The following is a 23,965-nucleotide window of genomic DNA, read 5'->3' on the forward strand; positions in this document are numbered from 1 at the left end:
TACCAGGTACTTTACGGTAGTTTTATAGGTGCATTTTGCCCATGCGTTGTGAGGCGGCGAGAATAGCGAAAGTGCGTACTGACCAGATTCCAAGATAAGTTTAAATCCAGCAATTGTTTCACCATTTAATTATGTGAGGCGATTGCAATGAAACAAGAATTTTTCGGTTTACGTATTGTTTCTTGGATGCGTTAAGTTGCAACTTTTTATTTTCTTTGAATGTGCTACAATGTTTGCGATGAACAGGAGGCAATCTGAACATATTTCCGCCTTCTGTATCGCCTCGAAAAAGTGATCAGGTCTGAGCAACTGTTCCGGTAGTGTCTTGCAGTAAATACCCGATTACTGAGAAAATACGAGTACACTTTGGGATGCTGAATGCCCTCAGCATCCCAAATGATGGAATGTTGGAATGAAAAAGTTTCAAAGTTTCAACTCAAGCAGGTCGCTGCATTCCATGTAAAAATTGATATCGCTAAATTTTCAACTGAGATTCAAATCATGACCGTCGGTTAATTTCGGGGCCTTAATTACATACCTATACAAAAATCACAGCATATCCACGGAGTGAATTATGATGAGTGGGCGAAGCTGCGGAGGTTCATCGGTAAACCGTGAATCTTCCGTGAATTCTGCCCAGTACATCATCACCGACGTGAGATCGGGCGCGTTTATACTAAAGGTTCGATGAGTTATGACGACTTGCAGCTCACTTTAATTTTACATGTACGCTGTGAATTTTCATTGTTTAGAAACCCATTGCTTTAGAAAACATCTGGCGTCTTTCGTTAAGCAGCTGGCGTCTTTTCGTTTTGCTTTAGAAACATCTGGCGTTCTTTCGTTTTGCTTTTACAAAACATCTGACGTCTTTCGTTGGTTTATCTCATCAATCAACGGCGTTTTGAACAAAATTTTTATTGTTTAATCACGCACAGGAGAAATCTCACCAGGCACTACCTTGGAGGTAAACAATGGCTGCTAATGGGAATGAGAGACAGAAGAAGTCGGCTTTTAGCTAACACTTACACTTCTACTTCTACTAACGTTTCCTACTGGAACATGCCAATGGCTGCTAATGGGGAATGAGAGACAGAAGAATTCGGCTTTTAGTTAACGCGCACGCTGCGAATTTTTTATTGTTCAACAACGCACAGGAAAATTCTCCCACCGGCACCACCTTGGAGGTCAAAGCGTAAGACTGGTTACGCACTACGACTACTACGACTACGACTACGGCTACGAGGGACGAACGAGTGCCGCCTTAAGGAGCTTCGCCCCTAAAAAGAAAGCCAGGCCTGCGCGGAAAGCGCAGCACAATCACAGCGAAAGCTGGAAGAGCGGCATTTCTAGAGTCCGTTATAAACACTCTTGTGGCTACTAATACAAGTACACTAGCAAGGTACCCACTACGCCACAAATCATAATTTTTGTGAAGTTGGGAAGCACCCACCAGGACATTATTCGTCTATCTGCGGAGAAGCAAAGTACCATCTGTAAGGCATTACGTGCACTTTGTTGATGCGACGGCTGATGAAGATGAACTATGGCTGAGCCCTTTGTAATGGGTTGGAAGCTTTAAACTACCCACTAGTTACGTAATTCGCATTGTGTGAGTCTCGGTCGTTATTTAAGTCTCCCACCACACTTTATAACGTACGTTAACGCGATAAAGAGAGAGAGAGAGGGGGGGGGGAATTAACTCTATTGAGACCCCGAGGAAACGGATCATGGGAGCCTTATGGGCTTCTTTGGCAATCAATAGGTAGAGTAATAGAGAATAAATTATTCCCGGCTCCGCTTCTTGCTCACCATTAGTACTTTGCCATCATCGTCATCAGTCACAGCCTGTTTTAGTTCACTGCAGGACGAAGGCCTCTCCCAACGATCTCCAGCTTACCCTATCCTGTGCGAGCTTATTCCATTTTATCCTTGCAAACTTCTTAATTTCACACTTCATCTAACTCTCTGCTTTCCCCGACTGCATCTCCCATCCCTCGGTAACTATTCTGTTGCTCTTACTGTCCACCGGTTGTCTGTCCCACGCATTACGTGGCTAGCCCAGGTCCATTTATTTCGCTTGATCTCAACTAGAATATCAGCTACTTCTGTTTGTTCTCTGAACAATTTTGCCGTCCTCCGATCTCTCAATGTTTCTCCTATCTTTTTTCGTTCCGTTGCGCGCTGCGTGGTCCTCAACCTTTTTTATATTTGCTTTGTTAATTCTAAAAGACAGGGCGTGCAAACACGGATACAAGAAGGAAGTCAAGACACCACAAACGCCGACTAATCACGGGGCACAACGGCGGAAAAGACAGAAAGCACGGAAAGTTATCTGCGCATGCACAGGCAACAGGCGAACCTATCAATCCGGCACACGTGGGGGTCTACGTGAAAGATAACTGTTAAGGCATTTGATTTCTCCTTTACGCAAGTTAATCGACGGTTGGCTCACGCATGCGTTAACCCCTATTATCGATACGCCATGCCTCTCTCTCTCAATGATGAGATGCGTTTCTTCATTCCTGTGCCTGTACAAAGCTGCGCATCCATCGAATTTTGGCGTGCGCTTACACTCTCGATAATGTAAAGATAGATTAGAAGGTGAGCCTTCGGTCAGCGATCTCTTATGTTGCAATAATCTCTGGTTAATAATAATCTCTGGCCCCGTCTGTCCTGTCGGAGTTCGTGGTGTCTTGACTTGCTTCTTGTGTCCGTGTTTGCACGCCCTGTCTTTTAGAATGAATACTTACCAACTAGCTCGGCTCTCCGTTACTCTTGCTTTGTTATCATCGATCCATGTTACTGCCCCGTATGTTAGAACTGGCAACATTCAGGCTGCGCCAAGTTTGGCCAAGTTTCACCGCAGTCCCCCTCCCCCCTCTTCCCCCTCTCCCCCCACCCTCTGGCCGAGTCCCCCCTCCCCCCTAAACAAAAGAAGCAAGCTCTGCAATGGATGCAAAACTGAAAATAAAGCGATGATGTGCTGCTCATAAAGGCCTGCTATTCATCCCGGGTTTTCCGGGGGAAACGTGGGAAGTAAACAGTGATTTGAATGCGACGTCAGGAATCCTCGACCTCCATTATCGTCAAAAGACATGCGTGGTCATAACTTTGCACAATAAAAAATCCCGTGAAAGGTCCTACTGAATGAAGGTATGAGGCACGATTAGCGCCTCCCTTTAGATAACTAGGGAGCAACCACCCCCCTGCCCCCCCCCCCCCCCTTTTGTGCGCACGCCCATGAGTATAGCCCTGGAGCGGCTTCTGAGCATGGGTCTTCTTCGCTGAGCATGTACTATATTTAACGCCTTGTTGCAAGCCGCCGCGAGATAAGCAAGGAGAAGTGGAACAATCGAAAACGCAGGCGTCACCTTCGTCTCCCGGTGTTCCGCTTTCGCTCGGCGAGCTCGTCCCATCTAGAGATCACTCCACGTTCCACTTCTGCGTGCTCCTCGACTCGTGTCAAGAGATTACGAAATCGTGTCAGAGAAGAGCATGGTATTCATATTCAAAAACAGAAAGGAGAGAGCAAGAGAGAGAAAGTGAAAGAAACCTCCCCCTAAACAAGAAAAACGTTTGATGAAACTTCGTAACAAAAAAATGTTGCTGCTTCTTGCCCGTGCTTGCGCCGACAGTGACGCAAAATTGACTTCAGGAAGAGCGAAATTGTAGAAGAATGGAAGAGTTTTACGCGATAATGCCCATAGTTACACCTACGTGTCACCGCAATAATTATGTTCCTTTTTTTGCTTTCTTTAGTCAGCCGTAATTTACTTTATATTGATCGAGTCTCTGTACGCTTTCAATTCGTGGGAACCACGCGTTACAGGACGACAAAAAAGAAGATAAGTGCGCAGGATATCCGTCTAAGAACTACTTCGGGTAGGAGTAGGCGGCATTCCCAGCCAACTCGCCCAGCTCGCCCTGACGCACGCGGATCAAATCGCTTACGAAATGTTGACATGATAAGGTAACGTCCATATTATTGCGTACGACATATTTTATTCCACTGATGCATATCATCTGTTTATTTTCTTCGATGTTTGTCGTTCTTTTCTTTAAAATATCACCGCTCGAATGTCACAGCCGATGCCATCTTGCACAGTCAACTTATCTGTTACATCTATAAATATTTCACGTCGAATATTGGGCCGCACTGCAACGCACACAAAACACCACGACCAATAGTTGGGACAATACAAAAGTGGCTAGCTTTTCCTGTACCGGTTGGAGGCATACCTCGTCGCGCTTTGCCTCCTAACCTATAAGTGAACGCAGAAATCTCAGCGATGGCAGTGCATTATCTCCAAATTTTCACGCGAGTCAAACTTTTGTCTCTGTCTTTTTATACGAGGACATACACAGGTGACGTCGTTGCTTTGCTAATTTCACTTTCCCGCCGTAAGTTTTGCGACGTATCACAGAGTGTGACCGCAAGAATCCATTATGGTTGTATAAGGAGGTATTCACGTGACGTCATCCGCAAGGGGCGCTAGCGCCTTAGTCGCCGTAGCCGTGGTCACGTGCGCCGTCGTCATCATAGGATTACTACCAATGTGCTTGGCCGCGCGTGTTGTTTTGATATCCTTGCTCCTCTTTTCTCCCGACATTACACTGTCATATGCCGGATCGCTGAACGAACACAGATATGTTGGCCGGATGTAGGCACTCGCTGGCGCCGCCTGGCGGATTGAGCTCAGTGAATACCTTCTTTAGGAAAGGACGGAAGAGACGAGAGCACTGATCGTGTCCTACATCGCCACCGTGTGCTACAACCGACTCCCCCAGACTTCCACACTTGTGCGCGATAATCCACGCACCACAGACGGGGGACATCGTTTGTGGACGCACCAGCCGCAACTTCCCGTCAGCAGCGCACCTGCTGCTGCGCCGGTTTCTCTCCCTCGGCGGTCATCTTGCGCATCGCGTCTTCGTCCAGTTCGACCATGCGCAGGCAGTTGTCGTCCCAGACGGACGCGGCAGCCGCTGTCTCCTCGGCACGCGCGTCAGCCTCGCCGTACAAGTTGGTCACCCGCTTGCTGTAGTACGAGACGATCAGGTTGCTGACGAGGCCCAGGCTGAGGAACGCTATGGTCACGCCGTGGAAGAGGATCCGCAGCTTGTCCGCGTCGTAGAACAAGCAGTTGCCCCGGTGGCCGCCTCGCTCGTCCCACGCGATGCACGTGGCGTCGAACAGTGCGGAGTAGATCAACGGGTACGGCACGGAGGCTGCGCACGTGAAGCAGAGTGAACTCAACTTATGTACGTTGGGGCGGCTAGTTGGTACGACATTGAAAACGAGTGAGTGCAGGCTCGTAACATTCTAAATAGACAAATATGAATGAAGGAAGAGAATTTTTGAGGGCTGATTTCTTTGTTTGACGCAACCTTAAAGGACCCCTGATAGGAAAATTTTTGTTTGTGACATTTTTACTGTAGTTCGTAGCTTTGTGTCTGGTAATACCTAAATTGAATAGCAAATGCTCTAACGTATCGTATAACTAATGCTAGCGTAGTTAATTGTGACCATTTTAGCGTCACTTCAAAACGCCCGCCTAAAAACCATAAGAAACTAGCGCCCCATGCGGAGGAGTGCAAAAGATCACGTGTGCTCAAGCTGTCGTGACGTTGAAAGCGCAGTTTTCAAATCGGGGCCCCGCGCGCGGTAGAGATTGAAACGATGTGGGTGCCTCAGTATGGGTTAAACCTGTTAACGCTGGTTCCCTCATGAAAACTACCTCGAGAGCAGCTGGACAACAGAGCGAGAAGGGTGAGGAACAATCGCCCTCGCCAGTCGTGATATTGTGTGCGCCCCGCAAACCTTCTGTGACAATTACCACAACACACTTAAAACTGTACAATTAACGTCCCCTATACCTTCCATGGCCTCATTATCTGCTGGCTTTCATTAAGTGGGCAAATAATGGCACAAGAAAAGAGGAGGAATGAGTAAAGACTCGTAACATCTTCAGTAGACAGATAATGTCATAGGGAATGGTGATGTGCCCTACGGTGACACGCCACCTACAATATATCTCCTGCAGCCTTCATACTGATACGGAAAATCACATCAAGCGCTGGTAGCTAAGCCAAGAGGCCCTCTGTCCCTGTCCTCTGTCCCTTGTCCCTCTGTCCTTTGTAAATAGCAGGATGCAGCTAACTTGTGTGAACTTCGGAACGCATCATCAGGTAATACTGAAAACCTAAACATCTCTGCCTGAATTCACAAAGGTTTTTATTCGTTCGAATATTTCCCGATTGGCCAGTCACCTTCGTTAATGATACATTCGCTGTCGTTATTGGCGGGTTTCGTTCTTACAAACTTTACTATAGTCGGATACAACTTTCGAAGTCCGCGGCATTTTCCTCCTCAAAGGCGGATGCACACAAGCCTGCACCAATGGGCGTGCATTCCAGACAGACGTCACGAGCCGGCGGGCCCGGCGGGACAATGTTCTCCTTCGGAGAACATTGCCGAGTACTTCAGCGGGACTATTTTTTTTTTAATGCGAATGCATTTCTTAGTCGGTCTATGTGAGGCATCCGACGTTGTCCGCGCGCCTCTCCGCTCTCACTCCCTCTCCCATAGCAACAGCTGCGGGCGCGCGCGCTTATCCTCGCCCCTAGCAACCAGAGCAGGTGGCGCGGGCGGAGTAGCGGAGAGTGAGTAGAGAGGAGGAGCGCGCTCTGGCGTGTGAGGGCGCTCGCATCCGAGCTCCCGCGTGTGTGGAGAGAGTGTAGGAGAGGGCAGGTGCAGTGCTTCGCCTCTCCTTCTCTCGCCGTTCGCTCTCTCTCCTCCCTGCGCCACCGCCTCAATGCAGTGCGTTTGAAACGCGTTTGTAGCGTTTGTGCCGCCTTGGCACAGTCTGAAAACAGCGCGTTCTAAACGCGTTTGTGCTGCATTCAAGGCGGTGGCAACATCCCTGAGGTGATTAGGAGGCGCCCAAAAGGGAGACACTTGAGCGCGTCGATTTGTTCAGCTTTACGCCATTAAAATTACTACGCCGTGTACTCTCGGCGCAAGAAATGCATTCGCATTTCCGCACGATTCCCTTCGGGGAGGTGGGGGCATTTTTTTTTTTTTTTGGTAGCGGAGGCGATCTGCTGCCGCGCTTCGGTCGTCTAGGCGGGGCCTCACCGGACTTCTTAAGTTGTATCCAACTATGGCTTGAGAACTTTTTGGGAATATGGGCCCAGGTACCGAACAGACAAAATTTTCCTTTCGCAAGTTTTTTCCTTTTGTTTTTGCCATTGACCGGCCGACTTCTGTAATAATTTGACCCGCATTAGGATTGGCTGACTTATACTCTTGCAAGCACTTTTAGCGCACTGAGGTTTTTGTGTGCGTTTGTGTGAATGAGGAGACAGCTGAATTAGAATGGACAGGGCGTAATGAGAGCGTACCAACCTAAGAGATTAAATGCTGCTCCAATCATTCCTACAGCGAGGCCTTTGTCCGCTGGATCAACACATCTGGAAAGGAAAGAAATGCCAGTCGGCACATTTTAGCGACTGTTGTCACCACCAATGATAAACTTAATAGCTGGTTCCATGAACTTTCCTCAATAGCTTACTCGATGACTCGTGTGTGTGTCAGTAGAATGTCAGCTAACTTCGTAACATAATCTGTCCAACGCTGCTATATTGTCATGGGATAAGCTTGTTACTTGTTCAAGCACACGAGAACGTTAAAGCGGCCTGCCTTCGGAAACTTCGTACAGATATTGTGATGGCAAGCCGGAGTAACCCTTTTTAAGATAAGAGATACTCGGATCAACAACGTCTCAAATCAAGGTATTGAGAACCTACACATTATAAGAAGGAGCACTCTGACCTCAAACTGACGATTATTGCTCCGACCCGAGGAAGCTGTGCCAGGAGTTTGCTCACGCTGGTCAGCGCGACAAGGATGAAAAGGCTGTCGCATCCGAATTCGCAGAAGCCGTCCGTCACTACGGCATCTTCACCGGTGCTGTTGCCCATCAGACAGGTGCAGTGCATTGTCCCCTGTACGAAATAGAGTTTCGAACTTAATCGTGTGTGGTTGTCATGGAGACAAAACGATGTCAATGTCTACATCAGTGCCTACTCCATGTTTAAAGCAGTGTGTCAATCGATACAAGATGGCGGAGAGTAAACTAAATAAATGGTTTTGTCTTTAGTAAAATGTTATACGCTGGATCGCGTCCATATTTCCATCCCCGCACAATACATTGTCGACACACGTCCTATCGATCTTCGTCAGGGTCTGAAATTATGTACGGTCAAGCCTCTTAATAAAGAAAGCCCTCAAGAACAAAATTCTCTCGACAACAAAGAAATCTGGCGTCCCCGGCGAACGCCCATAGAGTTCAATGCATTTGCCCCTTCGCAACAACGAAGAGATTTTAAATAGCACCCCCGCAATAACGACATTTTCAGGTAGTGAATCGCAACATTTTTTTTTTACGACCCATGAGCAAGCTGGGAACCCTGAAGTTTGAAAATTACAGCACCGCTCATGCGACAGGTCGAACACATACGTTTCCGCCAACAAGTATCGGTGGCGACCATTGCTGTTTACATTCGGTCGGGTTTCCTCTGCAAGCACCGATGACCCGCAGCCACTAGCTGAAGCATGGGACACGCTTCGCCGTGTCGATGAAGCGATACAAGACGCTATTGAAGTGCACGACGTTTTGCATACTGACGCCGACCAGATCGCGCACGAAGAGTCCAGTGACAACGCTATCATCAAAAGTGTGCGCAAAGAATATGAGTGATGACGAGAGTGAGAAAAGCAACAAAACGCAAGAAAGGCGAGTAAGTTCGCGGGAAATTCTTAATGCTTTTGACATCACACGCGCTTTCCTCGGCACCCACGACGACGACGAAGCTATGCAAAGCTTCTTAATCTGCGAGGCTCGAGCCGTCAAGCTCCTTCAAAGCAACGTGAAACAGATCAAGATCAGTGACTTCTTTAAATAACAAATTTTGGCTGTGCGAAGTAACTGGTGTGCGTATTTTTCTATTCTCGCGACAACGAAATTCTCACGAGAACGAACAAAAATGGCTTTCCCGGCGATTTCGTTAACGAGGGGTTCGACTGTATCAGAAAGTCCTATGGTCCCACATGCATTTGCATAAGCCGACTCAAAGGCGAAAGCCATCTTCTCTTTCTTCTCGGTCGACTGCATATATACCGCGACTGTATTGATCGGCCCACGATGTCACGTGATGACGTCATCACGTGACCTCATGTTACGCGACGTCTAGTGACGTCATGAAGACGTCGTAGGGTGATGTCAGCGCATGATGATTACTTTTTTGCATCATTCATGTTGACTCCAACGGCCACATTTCGCGTTTGAAGCGGCATCTAAGGGTTTCGCCTTAATAAAAACAACTTGCGTATACTTTTCAGCGAAGCCTTTTTTTATAACGGCTGTGGCAGTTCTATTCTGAAATGTGATCGACAAAAAAGTATCGAGTAGTTATCGTTAGTGGTGTCAGAAGCACGATAAGAACCGACGTCCCTGTTTCTTAGCCAGTGTTCGTTACTGTCGTCACTATAGGAACAATAAATAAAGCTTAGTCATGGTGAGACAGACATGGTGCGGCCGTATTGTACGGCATTTAGCGAGCATGGCGCCGGAATGACCCAAAAGAAATTGACGTTGAACTAGCGCCAGCATCCGCCTGTCGACAGCGGCAGCCTTCCTTCAAGTCATTGAGCCTCAGCGCCGAGCTCCTACTTGACTTATCGCGGCACGTGTTTATCAGACAAGCTATTCGAGTAGCCGACCCACTCGATCACAATAGGCGGTCTCCGCATTTCACCTGTCTCCCATCTTCATCCATACCCTCCTCACATGACGGTGGCTCCCTCGAAAAACAGGAACCAACGGCTCGTAGCGTCGATCGACGAAAGAACTCTTTATCATTGCCTCATTGCTTGCTTGCGGTTGCAAAACAGATCTCCAAATGATGTGCAATCGTATATACGCTCTCCAGCGTTTTGACACTATATGACGAAGGCGTTGTGTGTGCTCACGATAATTTCATTGCGACGTCCTCCCCGCTGAAAAGTCAAGATGTCGCACAATCATTGAGGTTATGCCTTTCGGAGCGCCGCAATGGCGCCACACACTGAAACGAAAGGAAAATCACGATTGCAAAACAATGTTCAACGCAGCAGTGTTTACGACACAGTAGACGTTGAAAGTGACCGCGGCGGCGCTGTGAATTAAATTTATCGAACACCGGTACGAAACTGGACTCTAGAAGGAGTCTAGACATCAGGTCTACCGTTCAAAAAGTTCTAGATATCTAACCGTGTAGAAGATCGGTAAAAAGCGTGAGTGTTGCTTACATTTCCGTCTTCAGAGCAGCCAGCTGCGCATGGTGAGAAGTACGTCGCGTTTTCTAAAACGTGGCACACTGGCTGAAAGTAACTGCCCGTGCAGCCGCAATCCTTGTTGCAATCGTTGGTTATGGACAAACTGAAATACAGAACGGATCGAGCAGGTTGCACGCAATTAAAGCCGCATACTTAATTGACGCCTTGCTACATTAATTAGCTAACAGACACCGGCAATCGGCGATGACAGGCTGCCCAGCCTCATCAAACATAAAGGATTGACAGAGAATCGAAATTTTACGTATCCGACAAAAAGGCTGTCGCATGCGCTACAACTGGGCGTAAAATGTTTATGGGCAGGACCAGCAAAATTTGGGATTTCTTTCTCGAAATCCTGAACAAATATCACAAAAACAGGGCCTATAGAATTCAGAGTTGGTTCGTGAAAATTGTCAGCTGCAAACGTTGTATTTCTCTTTCAAGTACTGCATAGCTGAACGCAGCACACACGGAGGTTTTGTTTTCCTTTTGCGAGACCTGCACTCCGCGTTCGCATAACTCCTACTAGCTTACCCATAGAGAAGAGATGGCAAAATTACTCCTAAAATGCAAATAAATAACATTGCCAGTAACTTTTCCAAAATATTTTAAAATGTAGTAAATTATGTAGCAATTACAGCTGACCGAAAATAGTGACAATACGTTGTTACTCTTACATTGAAAAAGTAATGAAATTACTTTAAGATTACTTTAACAAACGTTCGTCATTCTTGGATCAACTTATGTACACATCATTTACAGCGCATATACGTTGAAATCCCAGACGTATTTGTTCAACTTCCCACACCTGAGGTTTGGCGCTTAGATTAATTTGTCTTTGCTATTTTTCTTCCTGTTTTCGGTCAATTTTTTATGCCGTAAGAAAAGCGGCCACTTTATATTTCAGCCAAGACAAATTTAGAAAGTAATGACTAGCTGTCTTGAAATTACTCGCTTGAATTAATTCATTACATTACTAAATTACCAGACCACGAAATTAATTCATTACTTTTATTGCTACGAAAAGGAACTTAATTACTGGAATTTCATTACCGTCAATTCTGCCATAGAGTGAAGGAAGACTTAACCAACTTTGGCTCTCTTATTTCACGAAGATCGGTCCCCTACTCAACGAGAAGCTTGATGCATTGTTGGTATGTCGAAGGCCGAACAAAATTTTCGGTGGTGTTTAAGCGGTAAGTGCTAGAGGAATGTGCTAGCGCTGCCTTCAACTACATTTATTACCCACAATATCTTTATAGCTGACACACCAAACATTAGCTAACATTGCTTATTTGCGAGTAAATGCAGTAACCAATAGCGCTGCTTTATGTAAGTAAATATCGTAAGCTTGACGTAAACTCACGCACCTTTTTAGCAGAGCGTCCCTACCAATGCTGACGCATCAAAATACGACATTGAAACATGAATACGAATGAGTTCCTTGTAAGGCATGCTTTGGAAATGTCTTATAAATACTGATGTGCTAAGTCGACAGTTCATGACTGGTGTGTTAAATGTTGTAAGAAACGTATTCTAAGAAAGTGGTTTGCGTCCGTGCCTGTTCGCGCACTCATTCAAGCTCACTGTTTATAACTACGTTTCCGAAAGTTACACGTTGCCCTAATAGTATCTAGCATGGGATCGACGCCGAATTTAGAAAGATCTGCATATTGTCAATAGTGAATTGAACAGTGTAGGCTGGCATGTCGCCTACGTACCTGTTGGATGCGCTCATGCTAGCCCCGGCCAGCTGCCAACCAGAACAGGAGAGGGACATACCCGCGAGGAGGAAGGTAATTTCAGTCAAGTCGCTGGCAGCCTCCAAGAGGGCTATAGTGCGGGCCTTAGGTTTCCAGAACCTGATCACCAGACCACCGAGGAACACTCCCAGTATCATGGCCAGGATCTTTGTCGGACCTGTCCCAACACGATAAAAACGAAACCTGTCGGTCGTGAGTTGCATTACCCTCGTTTACAGATAACGTTGAAAATCCAGGATACTACTACTGCTACTCAACCTGTTAACGTGTTTATTACCGGGATAACATAATCTGTCAATAGGAAACAAATAGTAACTTCTTGATAGGTGAAACAATTTTTTTTGCAAATGCTATAAGCTAAAAACTTTGTATTATGCATTGTTTTATGCGAGGCTTATGACCGATTCATACTCGCTGTTATATATTACGGTGCGTAAATGCGATAGCCAAATCACAACTGTAGCTAGTGTAAAGAATATAATTAGAGTATGGCTGCGCGGACCGTATTATTCTAAAGTATCGCGCGTAACATTTAACAAGATGCAGCATTACGTTATGGCGTATTGCCAGCAACAACAACAAAAAAAAACTTCTGAACAATCTCATTTTTTTATTAAAAAAAGAAAACCTGGAAAGTTGTCCTGTAGTACTACTACTGTACGGTATTTTTCTCACATGGATGAAGCTGAACTTCGTGAACATTTTGTGAGCATTAAACGATTGATTAACCAATCGTAGAACGGCCAATGTTCATGATGAAAACAGGCAAAACGATGCGTCGTCTTTTCTGGTATCCGCTTAACTAAATGCGCGTTAAAAATCTTCATGCGTTGTATAATGGCACGTCCGTATATACCTTTTCTATTTCTTCATTTAAGCTGTGGTATAGGTAGGGTTGCGGGAGGCTGGGACGATACAAAAATTTTTACTTGCCTGTGAAGAGGCTGGCATTTGAAGCCGACACTCTGTAGTGGATTTCGACGTACTTGGGAAACATGGTAATGTAGCCCCCAGTACCGTTGAAGACGAACATGATGGTCGCTATCTTCCACATGAGGACAGGATTCTTGCACAGCCTTGCGAACGACATTCGAAATTCTGCACGAAATAAGAATTTGAGAAGATGTCATTTAAGTAAACCTTAATATAGGAAGCATATTCAGCGCACATGTAACATTATGTCTCGTGCACAAACAAGGCAAAAGTTCATGCGAATATGGGGGCTTGATGTGACGAGAATTCTTCGAATGAATGTCGCTGGAGGCGACGTTGTGGCAAGGACAACCGACTTTGTTGCTACCTCGACGATGACAACTCCTCTTGTCGTACCTTTTTTATCTGCTTGACTTCAAGGGACGTCGCTTGAGGAAGACCCCAAGTGGCGTTCCTTGCTTGAGGACTTTCCACCACGTTATACCCCAATGTAGTAGTGCATGTGTAGTGAATCAACTAAATTGCCATAATCAATTACAGCTGAACGTTTGCGGCATGTGCACTTCCAGTATTCCAAATAGCTTAAAAGTAAACCACGAATGAAAATCGGCTATTTCGGTTAGCTTAGAATTATTCGAGACTAGAGGAGACTAGAATAGGCGAACGAAGGACCAACACGTCGACAAGATTGTACCGGTAGGGGGCCGGCACCCAGGTGGTCTGGCAACACAGGCTCGGGAGTGGTCTCCAACGGGTTGGTCCAATAAACCACCAGTTCGACTACAGTTGCAACGCTATGTGCTTGCTTGTCATTCTTTACATGGTGTCAGAAGTCTAACTCGTCCGCTAAACATGGATAGCCTACCCCCTCCTGAACGCTTGGTGCTCTCTGATAATGCCGCAGAGAACTGGAAACGCTTCCGTCAGCGCATTGAACTTTTCTTCAAAGCAACAGTCTCGGACAAAGAGCGTTCGTCAGCGCAAAAAGCTGCTATCTTCTTGCACGTCGCGGGACCTGAAGCCATCGAGGTATTTAACACTTTTACACTATCGGAAGCGCAACGTGAAGATTATAACGCCATCATTCAAGCTTTCGAGGAATATTGCATTCCGAAGACGAACGAAACTTTCGAACGCTACGTGTTTCGTTCCCGCCATCAACAAGAAGGGGAGCCATTCGAGCAGTTCTTGCGAGATGTGCAACTCAAATCAAAGACCTGCAACTTTGGTGACTTAAGAGATTCTTTAGTACGTGATCAGCTTGTGTGCGGCATTCATGATAAAAAGCTCCGTGAGCGTCTATTGCGCGAGAAGAATCTCACGTTAGAAGCCACAATACAGTTCTGCAAAGCAGTGGAGGTGGCAGCGTTGCAAAACCGGACTCTTGAGAACGCTGCCAGTAGCGAAGTGAACGTGCACCGTGTCACTGGATCATCGGCAACGCCGGAGAGAAACTCAACTCGCGGTCGGTGCGGCTACTGCGGAAGGGTCCATGAACCAAGAAGGTGCCCAGCGTGGGGCGAGGCTTGTGCATTATGCAAGAGGAAAAATCACTTCGCGTCATGCTGCAGAAGTGCCAGGGTTCATGAAGTTAGCACTCCAAGGTCCGGCGATGGACAGCAAGGAGCATACGAGTCGGAAGAAGACTGATATTTTAACAGTGCGCGTCGATAGCGTCTCGGGGCAGCGAGACTGGATCGTGAACGCGTTCGTGGCTGGACACCCGACGCGGCTCAAGGTGGACACAGGGGCACAGGCCAACATACTACCGTATGCTCACTTTCGCAAGCTGCGTTCCGGAAAAGCCATGCTCCGCCCATGCAGCACGGTGTTGACGAATTACGACGGAAACGTCATTCAGCACCTGGGACAAGCGACGCTCTCGCTTCAGCTTCAAGGCAAGCAAGAAAACGTACCATTCTTTGTTGTCAAGCGAGGCAGCCAACCGTTGCTTGGCCTGAAGTCATGCGAGAAATTCGGATTAGTCTCGCCTGTGTATGACATCAGCAGGGCCGAGTCAGACTGGCAGGAGGAGTTCCCTTCACTGTTTCAAGGTTTAGGATGTACCCGGCGTCCATACCATCTACAGCTGAGCGACGAGGCACGCCCTACTGCTATGCCTCCTCGACGAGTGCCTCATGCTCTCAAGGAACCGCTACGAAATGAACTGAGTCGCATGGAAGCTGCAGGCATTATCACCAAGATCACCGAGCCCACTGACTGGGTAAGCCCGCTTGTCATTGTTCGTAAAAAAGATGACCGACTGAGACTTTGCATGGACCCCCGTCAGATAAACCGAAACCTAAAGCGTGAACACAACCAACTCCCGCGTCGGGAAGATATTGAATCGGAATTAGCTGGTGCGACCTTCTTCAGCAAACTTGACGCTAATTGCGGTTTCCACCAGATCCCTCTGGATGAAAGCTCCTCTAAAATTTGTACGTTCGGCACCCCATTCGGACGGTACCGGTTCCTACGCTTGCCATTCGGCATTGCGTCTGCCCCCGAAGTGTTCCAAAAAACGATGAGTGAGATATTAGAGGGTCTACCGGGAACTGCAGTGTACATTGACGATATTCTTGTTTGGGGAGCGACGAAGGAGGAGCATGACAAGCGTCTTCGGGGGGTGCTAGAAGCGGCAAGAAGGGCAGGACTAACTTTAAACGGGGACAAATGTGCATTTGCTACTCAGGAAGTGAAATTTCTGGGTGACCGCATAAGCAAAGCTGGCATTAGACCGGACCCTGAACTTACCAGCTGTATTACCAACATGCCTCGTCCTTCCTGCAAGCAAGAAGTACAAAGGTTTCTGGGGGCAGTAAACTATTTTGGGAAATTTCTTCCCAATCTCTCGAAGAAAACAGAGGCATTGAGGTCCCTGATAAAGCAGGAAGCGGCATTTGTATGGGAGGCTCAACATGATGGTGAATGGAAGAATTTATTGAAGATGCTCACATCATCGCCAATTCTAGCGGTTTTTGACCCTGAGAAACCATCGAAGGTCTCGGCCGATGCGTCAAGCTTTGCTATAGGCGCGGCACTGTTCCAACAGCATGACCAAGACTGGCGCCCGGTGGCTTATGCGTCGCGAGTCTTGTCTAGCTCCGAGGCAAAGTATGCCCAGATTGAGAAGGAGACGCTTGCTGCGACGTTTGCTTGTGAACGCTTTAAGGACTTCTTATTGGGCTACAAGGTCTTAGTCGAGACGGACCATAGGCCACTCCTTTCAATAGCGAAGCAAAACTTGTGTGAAATGCCCCCACGTCTGCAGCGATATTTTTTGAGACTGATGCAATTTGATGTCGTGTTCCAGTACGTGCCGGGGAAGCAGTTGGTCTTGGCCGCCACCCTATCCAGGATACAAGGCGCAGCATCTCACAGCCCTGACCCCGACCAAGATGATGTTACCGTCCACGCTGCCCATGTTCTCTCCGTCCTTGTGAGTGACAACATGAAAGCCCGCCTTGCTGCGGCAACATACGAAGATGCTGAGCTAAGGCATGTCATGGAGTCTTTACAACAGCAGAGACCTGTCAATGGAGAGCTGGCTGCATTTTCCTCTGAGTTGACATGCATAGATGGAATTCTTCTGCGGGGCAGTAGAGTGGTGATACCCAGAAGTCTGCGTCAAGAGATGCTGCAGCGCCTGCATGAGGGCCACTTGGGAGTTAACAAGTGCAAGGCCCGCGCCAGATTGTTGATGTTCTGGCGAGGAATGAATGCGGACATAGCGGCACTGGTTAGCCGTTGCGAAAAGTGTCGTCAGTTTGCGTACCGCCAACCAGCAGAGCCGCTGATACTGAGGCAAGTCCCAGAGCAACCATGGCAGCGCATTGGCATAGACCTTTGCGAGTACGGTGGCCGGAGCTATCTGGTAGCTTACTGCGCTTACTCAAACTATCCCGAAGTAGAGTACTTATCTCAGACAACCAGCAAGGCGGTAATATCAAAACTTTCAATGATGTTTGCCCGCCATGGAATACCGCTCGAAGTGTGTACAGATGGAGGTGCTCAATTTACCGGTCGAGAGTTCAGGGCGTTCAGAGACAAGTGTGATTTTCTCCACACTACATCCAGCCCGCGATTTCCCAGGTCCAACGGCTTAGCTGAAAAGGGAGTCCAAGTTGTGAAACGACTGTTGAAGAAAAGTGACGGTGTAGAAGATGATTTCTGGGTGGGACTGCTGAATTACCGGACATCCCCGCTAGAGGATGGGCGAACACCCAGCGAGCTGCTCATGGGAAGGCGGCTTCGTGGAAGGCTGCCGGACTTTGCAGTGCCTAGCGCGAGTCCAGTACACAAGCCCCCTCAGAACTTAACACAGGGTCGACCTCTCCCGATACTACATGAAGGAGATATTGTGAGGATACGCCAGGACGGGTGTTGGGGTCCTAAGGCTCAAGTGCAGTGCTCAGTGGCTCCAAGGTCCTACACTGTTCGTACGGAAGGGGGCCAACAGTTTAGAAGAAATCGGCAGCATCTTCTAAAGACGGACGAGCCCTTCGAGCCAGAGGCTGTCCTGGATGAGGGCTTCGCGCCAAATGAAGGGCCTCCGGAGGTTACCCCATGCCCAACAATGCCACAAACACCAGAGTGCCCCCAATCTGCAGCGACATCCCAGGAGCCAACTGTCGATGAGCCCAATCCTACCTCTGCAGTGCCGTCAAGTCCCAGTCCAACGACACCACCTTTACGACGTTCTACTCGAGTGCGGAGGCCTCCAGGCTACCTACGGGACTACGAGGCCCTTCCCTTCTCCAGAGAAGGGAAGATGTACCGGTAGGGGGCCGGCACCCAGGTGGTCTGGCAACACAGGCTCGGGATTGGTCTCCAACGGGTTGGTCCAATAAACCACCAGTTCGACTACAGTTGCAACGCTATGTGCTTGCTTGTCATTCTTTACAAAGATGACATATCTTCGTCAGAGCTATGATGAATACAATTAGCCTCGTCGAAACATTTGCCCCAGGTTATTCGCCAATGTTGCTAACTTGAAGACTTCACCTTCCCGCAAATCTTCCACCTTAATATTTTAAATTCCAGTACAGTGCTGAGACATCAACGTAAACTCGGCTACCTAACGAATGAAGTCAGTGCCACGATAGCTCATCTGCATGTTACCCAGGTTCAGCTGAGTCTGTGTTCTTCCGTCGTCTTCGTTAAATCAGCGCACTTTTAACGCGATAGCGTTAAAGAGCTCGTATCGCAGAAATTCCGCCGTCGGCGTCGGCACCGTTGGTTGTGAGCGAAAAATCATCATCTTGTCCGTGACCGAAAAATCGAAAAAGCTGCAAATAAAATAAATAATAAAAATGTTGGGTCCGAGTGAGCATCGAACCCAGGCAGTCTGCGTGGCAAGCAGGTGTTCTACCACACAGCCACGCCTCTGCTTGGAGATCCACTGAAAGTAACTTTGATGCTTCCCAAAAATACGCGTCCTGTATACCGGTGTCACAGTACGAGATGCAATATTGCAGTAATATTGCGTGGTACAAGCGTACATTGTCATCAAGCGTCACACCACGTCAATATCATAACGACTTGGTCGTTTAAAGACAGCCACCCATTACAAAAAGCACACACATTACTGCGCGTATTCCCTTAAGACCCCGTAGTGGGTGCATCGCAGCTTCGAAAAAGGTTCTCGCGCATAATTGCTCCTGGTTTAAAGCATGCTACCCATTACATAAGGCACACACCTTATTGCGCGCATTCTGGTAAACACTCGTAGTGTTCGAAGTGCGCACTAGGGGCAGGATATTGCTATCGCGTTCAACTCTTAAAGGCGAAGCTTAAGCGTCCCCCAATTTTTGTTCAACAATGCAGTAACAACTCGCCCAGCAAACCACCTTTCTTATGTTATCTAGAGCAAAACGCATTCATACCATTGACACACAAACCGAGAGCGCTATATGAAGACTATAGTTACAGAAATATCCTTGATCTTCCGATAATATAGGCTTGTTATTAGCATATTGGTCCAACACGTATTCACCTAAATATCTGGGCAAAATTTGTTTCCTTTTCGATTGTAGGGCTTCAAAGTGAGGTGCCGCCTTTGATGACGTCAGCTTTTAATACAATCAATTGTCAACGTACGGTTTAAATGGCATGCGTAAGCATGTTTGCGTACAGTGTTCTGTATGTACATGTACGCGTACATGCTCAGAAAACAGCGGGCAGGAGCATATTTGAATCGCTGTACCTGCAGAACCTATACCAGCATATATGAGGCACTATACCTGCAAAATCACCGGCGAATTTCTCTCTGATTGTGTCGGTAGTCGTGCCCATAGAGGATACCTTCTGCATCTCTTGCTTGTCGAGTGATTGCGATTGTCTCCTTATGTGTTTGGGAAAGAGAGACATGGGCAGCGAAATGATAAGGAGCGATATACCCCAGAGGATAAAGCCAAGCCACCACGCTCCAATCCATTTCGGGTGTTTCGGCGTGATGCTTGGAGTCTCTATAAAAGAAGAACATAGACGTTAAATTAAACGCACATATAAAAGTTACGTTTCATGCTATGAGAAAGTCAAAGTAAGAAGCGGCATTCATTCATTCATTCATTCATTCATTCATTCATTCATTCATTCATTCATTCATTCATTCATTCATTGTGACCAACCACACCTATTTTAGAGGGTAACCATTTCATACAATGGAACGTATGAGTCATCAGTGTGAGTGGCTGAATTCACGAACTATGTCTGTTGAGCGGTCGTTTAGATTGCCGTTTAACGAATCAGATCGCTACTTATTAACGCCTAAGCAGTTTATCGTAGTCAATAAATACGAGAATACGAGTAGAGAGGCAGGAAATTAAGTGGGCAGATGAGATTAGGAATTTTGCGGGGATAACGTGGCCGGAGCAAGCACACGAACGGGTTTATTGGCGAAACATAGGAGAGGCCTTTTTTCTGCAGAGGGCACAGTCAAGTTGATGACAACGAATAGAGATGCCAACATGTATACTCTCCAGTTTCACATCAAAGTCAAATATGCCTTAGCAAGACTTGTGTTTGGGCAAGTTGGTTCATACATGATACGGACATACGAGAGCTATGGGACGGGGACATAGACAAGAGGCACACAGGACAGGCGCTCAACTTTCAACTGAGGTTTATTCAATTTTTAGATTTAAAACTTATCTTCAAGCCAGATCATTTATGCTGGATGTATAATCCCAGGTCCAAGAAAGGTTTGTTGCCGTTTGACAGTGCCCACTCCAAGCTTATCAAAAGGAGGATCGCCACGACATGTGTAAAAGCGGCTTTGGAAAAATCCTGTCAACATGAAATGAAAAAAGCGCTTGAAATCCAGGTTGACCGTCTAAAAGCAGCTAAGTTCCCACCGTGGTTGGTCAACAGTGTTTGTAAGTCCCTTCTGCAGAAGATGAAGCGCACTCGTACAACTAACAATGGGACTAACGAAATACAGAAAACTCTAGCTGTTCCTTATATCCATCGTATTTCCCATAATTTGAAAAAAGTTATCTCGAAGTACCATGTCAATGTTGTGTTTTCAGCGCCGTGCAAACTATCAAAAATTTGCTCTCTCACTTCTAATGGTGGTCGCACGCAGTGTTCCAAGCGGCATGCCACTCAGTTCACCGCATGCGCGATGAACGTTGTGTACCGCGTTCCCTTGAGCTGCGATAAAGTGTACATAGGGCAAACGGGGAGATGTTTCAATGAAAGGGCGAGAGAGCATAGTTTGTCAATCAAGAATAACGCTGGTGGCCACCTTTCGGAGCATTGTAAAAGGTGTGGGTGCAGCCCGGAGTTTGCGCGCACTGATTTCCTTAAGCGTTCTCATGACAGAACAGAAAGGGAAATCGTGGAAGCATACCATATACACAAGTCTGGTGATAAGTGTATCAGTGTACCTTCTATCACACTCTGTGACAAGGAAGTCGCCTTCCTAGAAGGTTATTTGTAAGCTTCCATTCTTTGGCGTATATGTTTTGTGCTGTTGTCTTTGTTTATAGGATTGAGTGGGTAATTTTTTTTTTAATACTTCGTTTACCACTGTTTTCTGACGCAGCTCCTTGTTTTTAAGCATTGTTAATGACCTATTGTTTTCTTATGGTTTTTGACGCGGATCTTATGTGTTCAAGTTTTGTTTTTGGTTTTTATGGTGTTAGGGGAAAATTGTTTATTTTACTTACGCGGCTCGTGGTTAGGTTTTTTAGGAGTTCCGTTGAGCATATGTGCAGATTCTGTAGCCCACTTTTCTTTTTTGTCCGATGGTGGGGTAGTTTGTTTCCACATTGCTAGGATGGTTCGTTGACGGCCTGTTCTGTTTTGATGGCGCTTGCTTCCTTTTGGGTTTCGATGTTCAGGCATGTTGATTTTGATGTTAAGGTTTCTTGAGTGCGCATGCGTCTTTCCAGGTATATATATTTTTTTAAATGCAAGTGTGTCGCGGTCTTCAATATCGGACGTTTTCTAACGCCTTTGAGCGGTAGGTACTTGATTCGGCGTGGTGCGTGGCCATGACGCGGTTTTTTGGTGAGGTTTTGGCACTTTTGTTATCGGGTGGATGATTCACAATTGTTATCGCCCTTGCTGGTTGCTGGTATAAATTTTACATGTCTGCTCAATAAACCTCAGTTGAAAGTTGAGCGCCTGTCCTGTGTGCCTCTTGTCTCTGTCCCCGTCCCATAGCGCTCGTATGTCCGTATCAAATATGCCGCTCAAATTTATTGGTCGAACAGAAGTGCAAATACCGCATGCACAAGGTGGTTCTATTAGAGAGCAGGCCCACATTTTGGCATTTCTTGCTTAAGTATTTCAAGTGGTTTCAACTTTCAAGTGGTTTGTAACCGCTTTTCGCCTGAGGGACCACCAGCTGGTGTTAGGAATAAATATTTGATTGATTGATTGATTGATTGATTGATTGATTGATTGATTGATTGATTGATTGATTGATTGATTGATTGATTTTTGATTGATTCATTGATTGAAACGGCGACGCCTTTGTGCTATATAACACTAATGACATATCAGCATGCAGGCTCTGAAAGTTGAGCGAATAGGTTCAGTCAAGATGCCTCGGTCTTGAAACAGTGTTCACGGTACTTACCAAACGGTGACTCGTAAATTCGGAGACACACTGACGCCATGACATATCCAAGCATTGGGCCCAGGAACCGCAGTGAAAACACAAAGCCTGCAGCAAAAGTAGAGAAACGCCGCACTTGTTCCCTTCGTGTAACCTAAACCAGCTACTTCGCTGCCAATTACGTGTTAATGGTTCGGTAAATGAATCATCCAGAAACACTACAGGTTATGCTGGAGGTGAAAGAAAAAATTTTTCTCAAGGAAATATTCCTCCTCACTGTCCAAATCCGTCACGGAAATTTTGCGTTTTACTTGTTCTTGGATGGACCTACAACATCTGGGGCCGAATTCACAAAACTTCTCTTTCGTAAGTGCATCGTGACTGGTTGAAATATTCTCTTATGAAAAAAAAATAGCGTAAGACGTTTTTAGCATGCGGGCCCAGAATCATCTTGAGTGTTTCAGGGCTTGTTTTCATACTGTCCCGGGTTTCCTACACGCCAAACAAGTAGCAATGCACCCAGTAGTAAGCATCACATAGAACGAACAACTCACTAAAGTAGACGATCGAGTCTGTCTTCTTAGCGTTGTCGTCCGTGTATGTGGTGCCCGATATGTAGAAGGCCGCCCCGCCGAAGCCATTGAAGAAATTCGCAATGAAGAGAATGAACACGGCAAGTATGGCAGTTGCCGCTGGCGATTGGTCACCAACCACGGACGCTTCACCGTCGGCAGTGCGGCTGCAGAACTCCTTCTTAGAATCCAAGATCACCTGGTATGCCTGCTCTTCGCCTTGATCTTCCAGTTGTACCTTAGAGTCACCGATGAAGCCGGGTCCGTAGATGAAGTGCGGTAGTGCCGCCAGCACGCATCCCAATACGGACATTGACACGGAAAACGCTATCATCCTGGGTCTACTAACTTTCCGAGCGTAGTAACCAATCAAAAGGCTGGCGAACAGAGAACTAACGTTGTCCGCTATCAGTATGACGCTGAACATTTTACCGGTGAGCGCGAACTTTCGTTCTATGGTGGTGATGCATCCATTCAGGTAAGCCTTGAGAGCTCCCTGGAACACTCCGTAGACGATGTAGCACACGAGGAAGTACTGAGTTCTCGCAAATCGCTGCATCCATCGCGGTCTGTAACTGAACACTCCGCACAGGTAATCGGGATCGGTCTCTTGGGATGTTGTCGCGGTGTCTGACGTCGGGAGCGGTTGAAATTTTGCGGATTTTGAAGGCATAATTTTGACGGGAAAGTTTTTTCTACGGGCAGACGGGAAAGTGAAGACCCGGTGAACTACTGGACGCTCCTCAACGCGTCAGGCGACAGGAACAAGATTTCCTTTCAAGTGCTCTCATCAGGTCGATGCGCATGCATGGTTGTGATAATCTGAAAAGGGCTTGTATCGGCTCGATAACGAAGGTAACCTCCAGCTCCACAAAACCTTGTTGTCAGAGTTGGCACGACCCGCGAGGCGTTATCTATAGACGGCGTCATAAGACCTTCGTTCACGCTGTATACGTAAGAGAAGCGAACTCGCCGGCGATCCATTTCTCGTGCACGTGACTAAGCAACACTAAACAATGAGCATGTTCAAACATGCACATTGCTAAACAAAAGTCGGTGGCAGGACATGAGTTCGCATAAGTGAATGTATCTAATGCAGGTTTTCTGGAAGTAGACATTGCTTGGCGCAGTCGCCTCGACGATGCTATAGGAGTTGGTGGCGAGGCCGCTTAGCTTTGCTAACGCAGTGTGTGAAACGAAAGATAGCACAAGTCTTGATTTCAGTTTCTTCTCTTTATTTCTGTGTATCAAG

General features: G+C 46.9%; 2 protein-coding genes across 3 annotated transcripts in view; one reads left to right on the top strand and one right to left on the bottom strand.

Annotated features, from left to right (window-relative positions):
* Nucleotides 1-23,965, top strand: part of LOC119396556 (uncharacterized) — a 317,806-nt gene that overhangs the window by 256,406 nt on the left and 37,435 nt on the right. The window lies entirely within an intron of this gene.
* LOC119396559 (solute carrier organic anion transporter family member 74D) lies at nt 3,983-23,502 on the bottom strand. Its single transcript, XM_037663821.2, has 9 exons — nt 22,696-23,502; nt 22,163-22,249; nt 19,317-19,541; nt 13,075-13,239; nt 12,100-12,298; nt 10,352-10,481; nt 7,835-8,007; nt 7,409-7,473; nt 3,983-5,229 (listed from the first exon to the last, which is right to left on the bottom strand). Exons 1-9 carry the CDS (start codon nt 23,384-23,386, stop codon nt 4,868-4,870), a joined length of 2,097 nt encoding a protein of 698 aa, XP_037519749.1. The 5' UTR covers nt 23,387-23,502; the 3' UTR covers nt 3,983-4,867.

The sequence above is a fragment of the Rhipicephalus sanguineus genome, chromosome 6 (assembly GCF_013339695.2).
Source record: "Rhipicephalus sanguineus isolate Rsan-2018 chromosome 6, BIME_Rsan_1.4, whole genome shotgun sequence".
Lineage (NCBI taxonomy): Eukaryota > Metazoa > Arthropoda > Arachnida > Ixodida > Ixodidae > Rhipicephalus > Rhipicephalus sanguineus.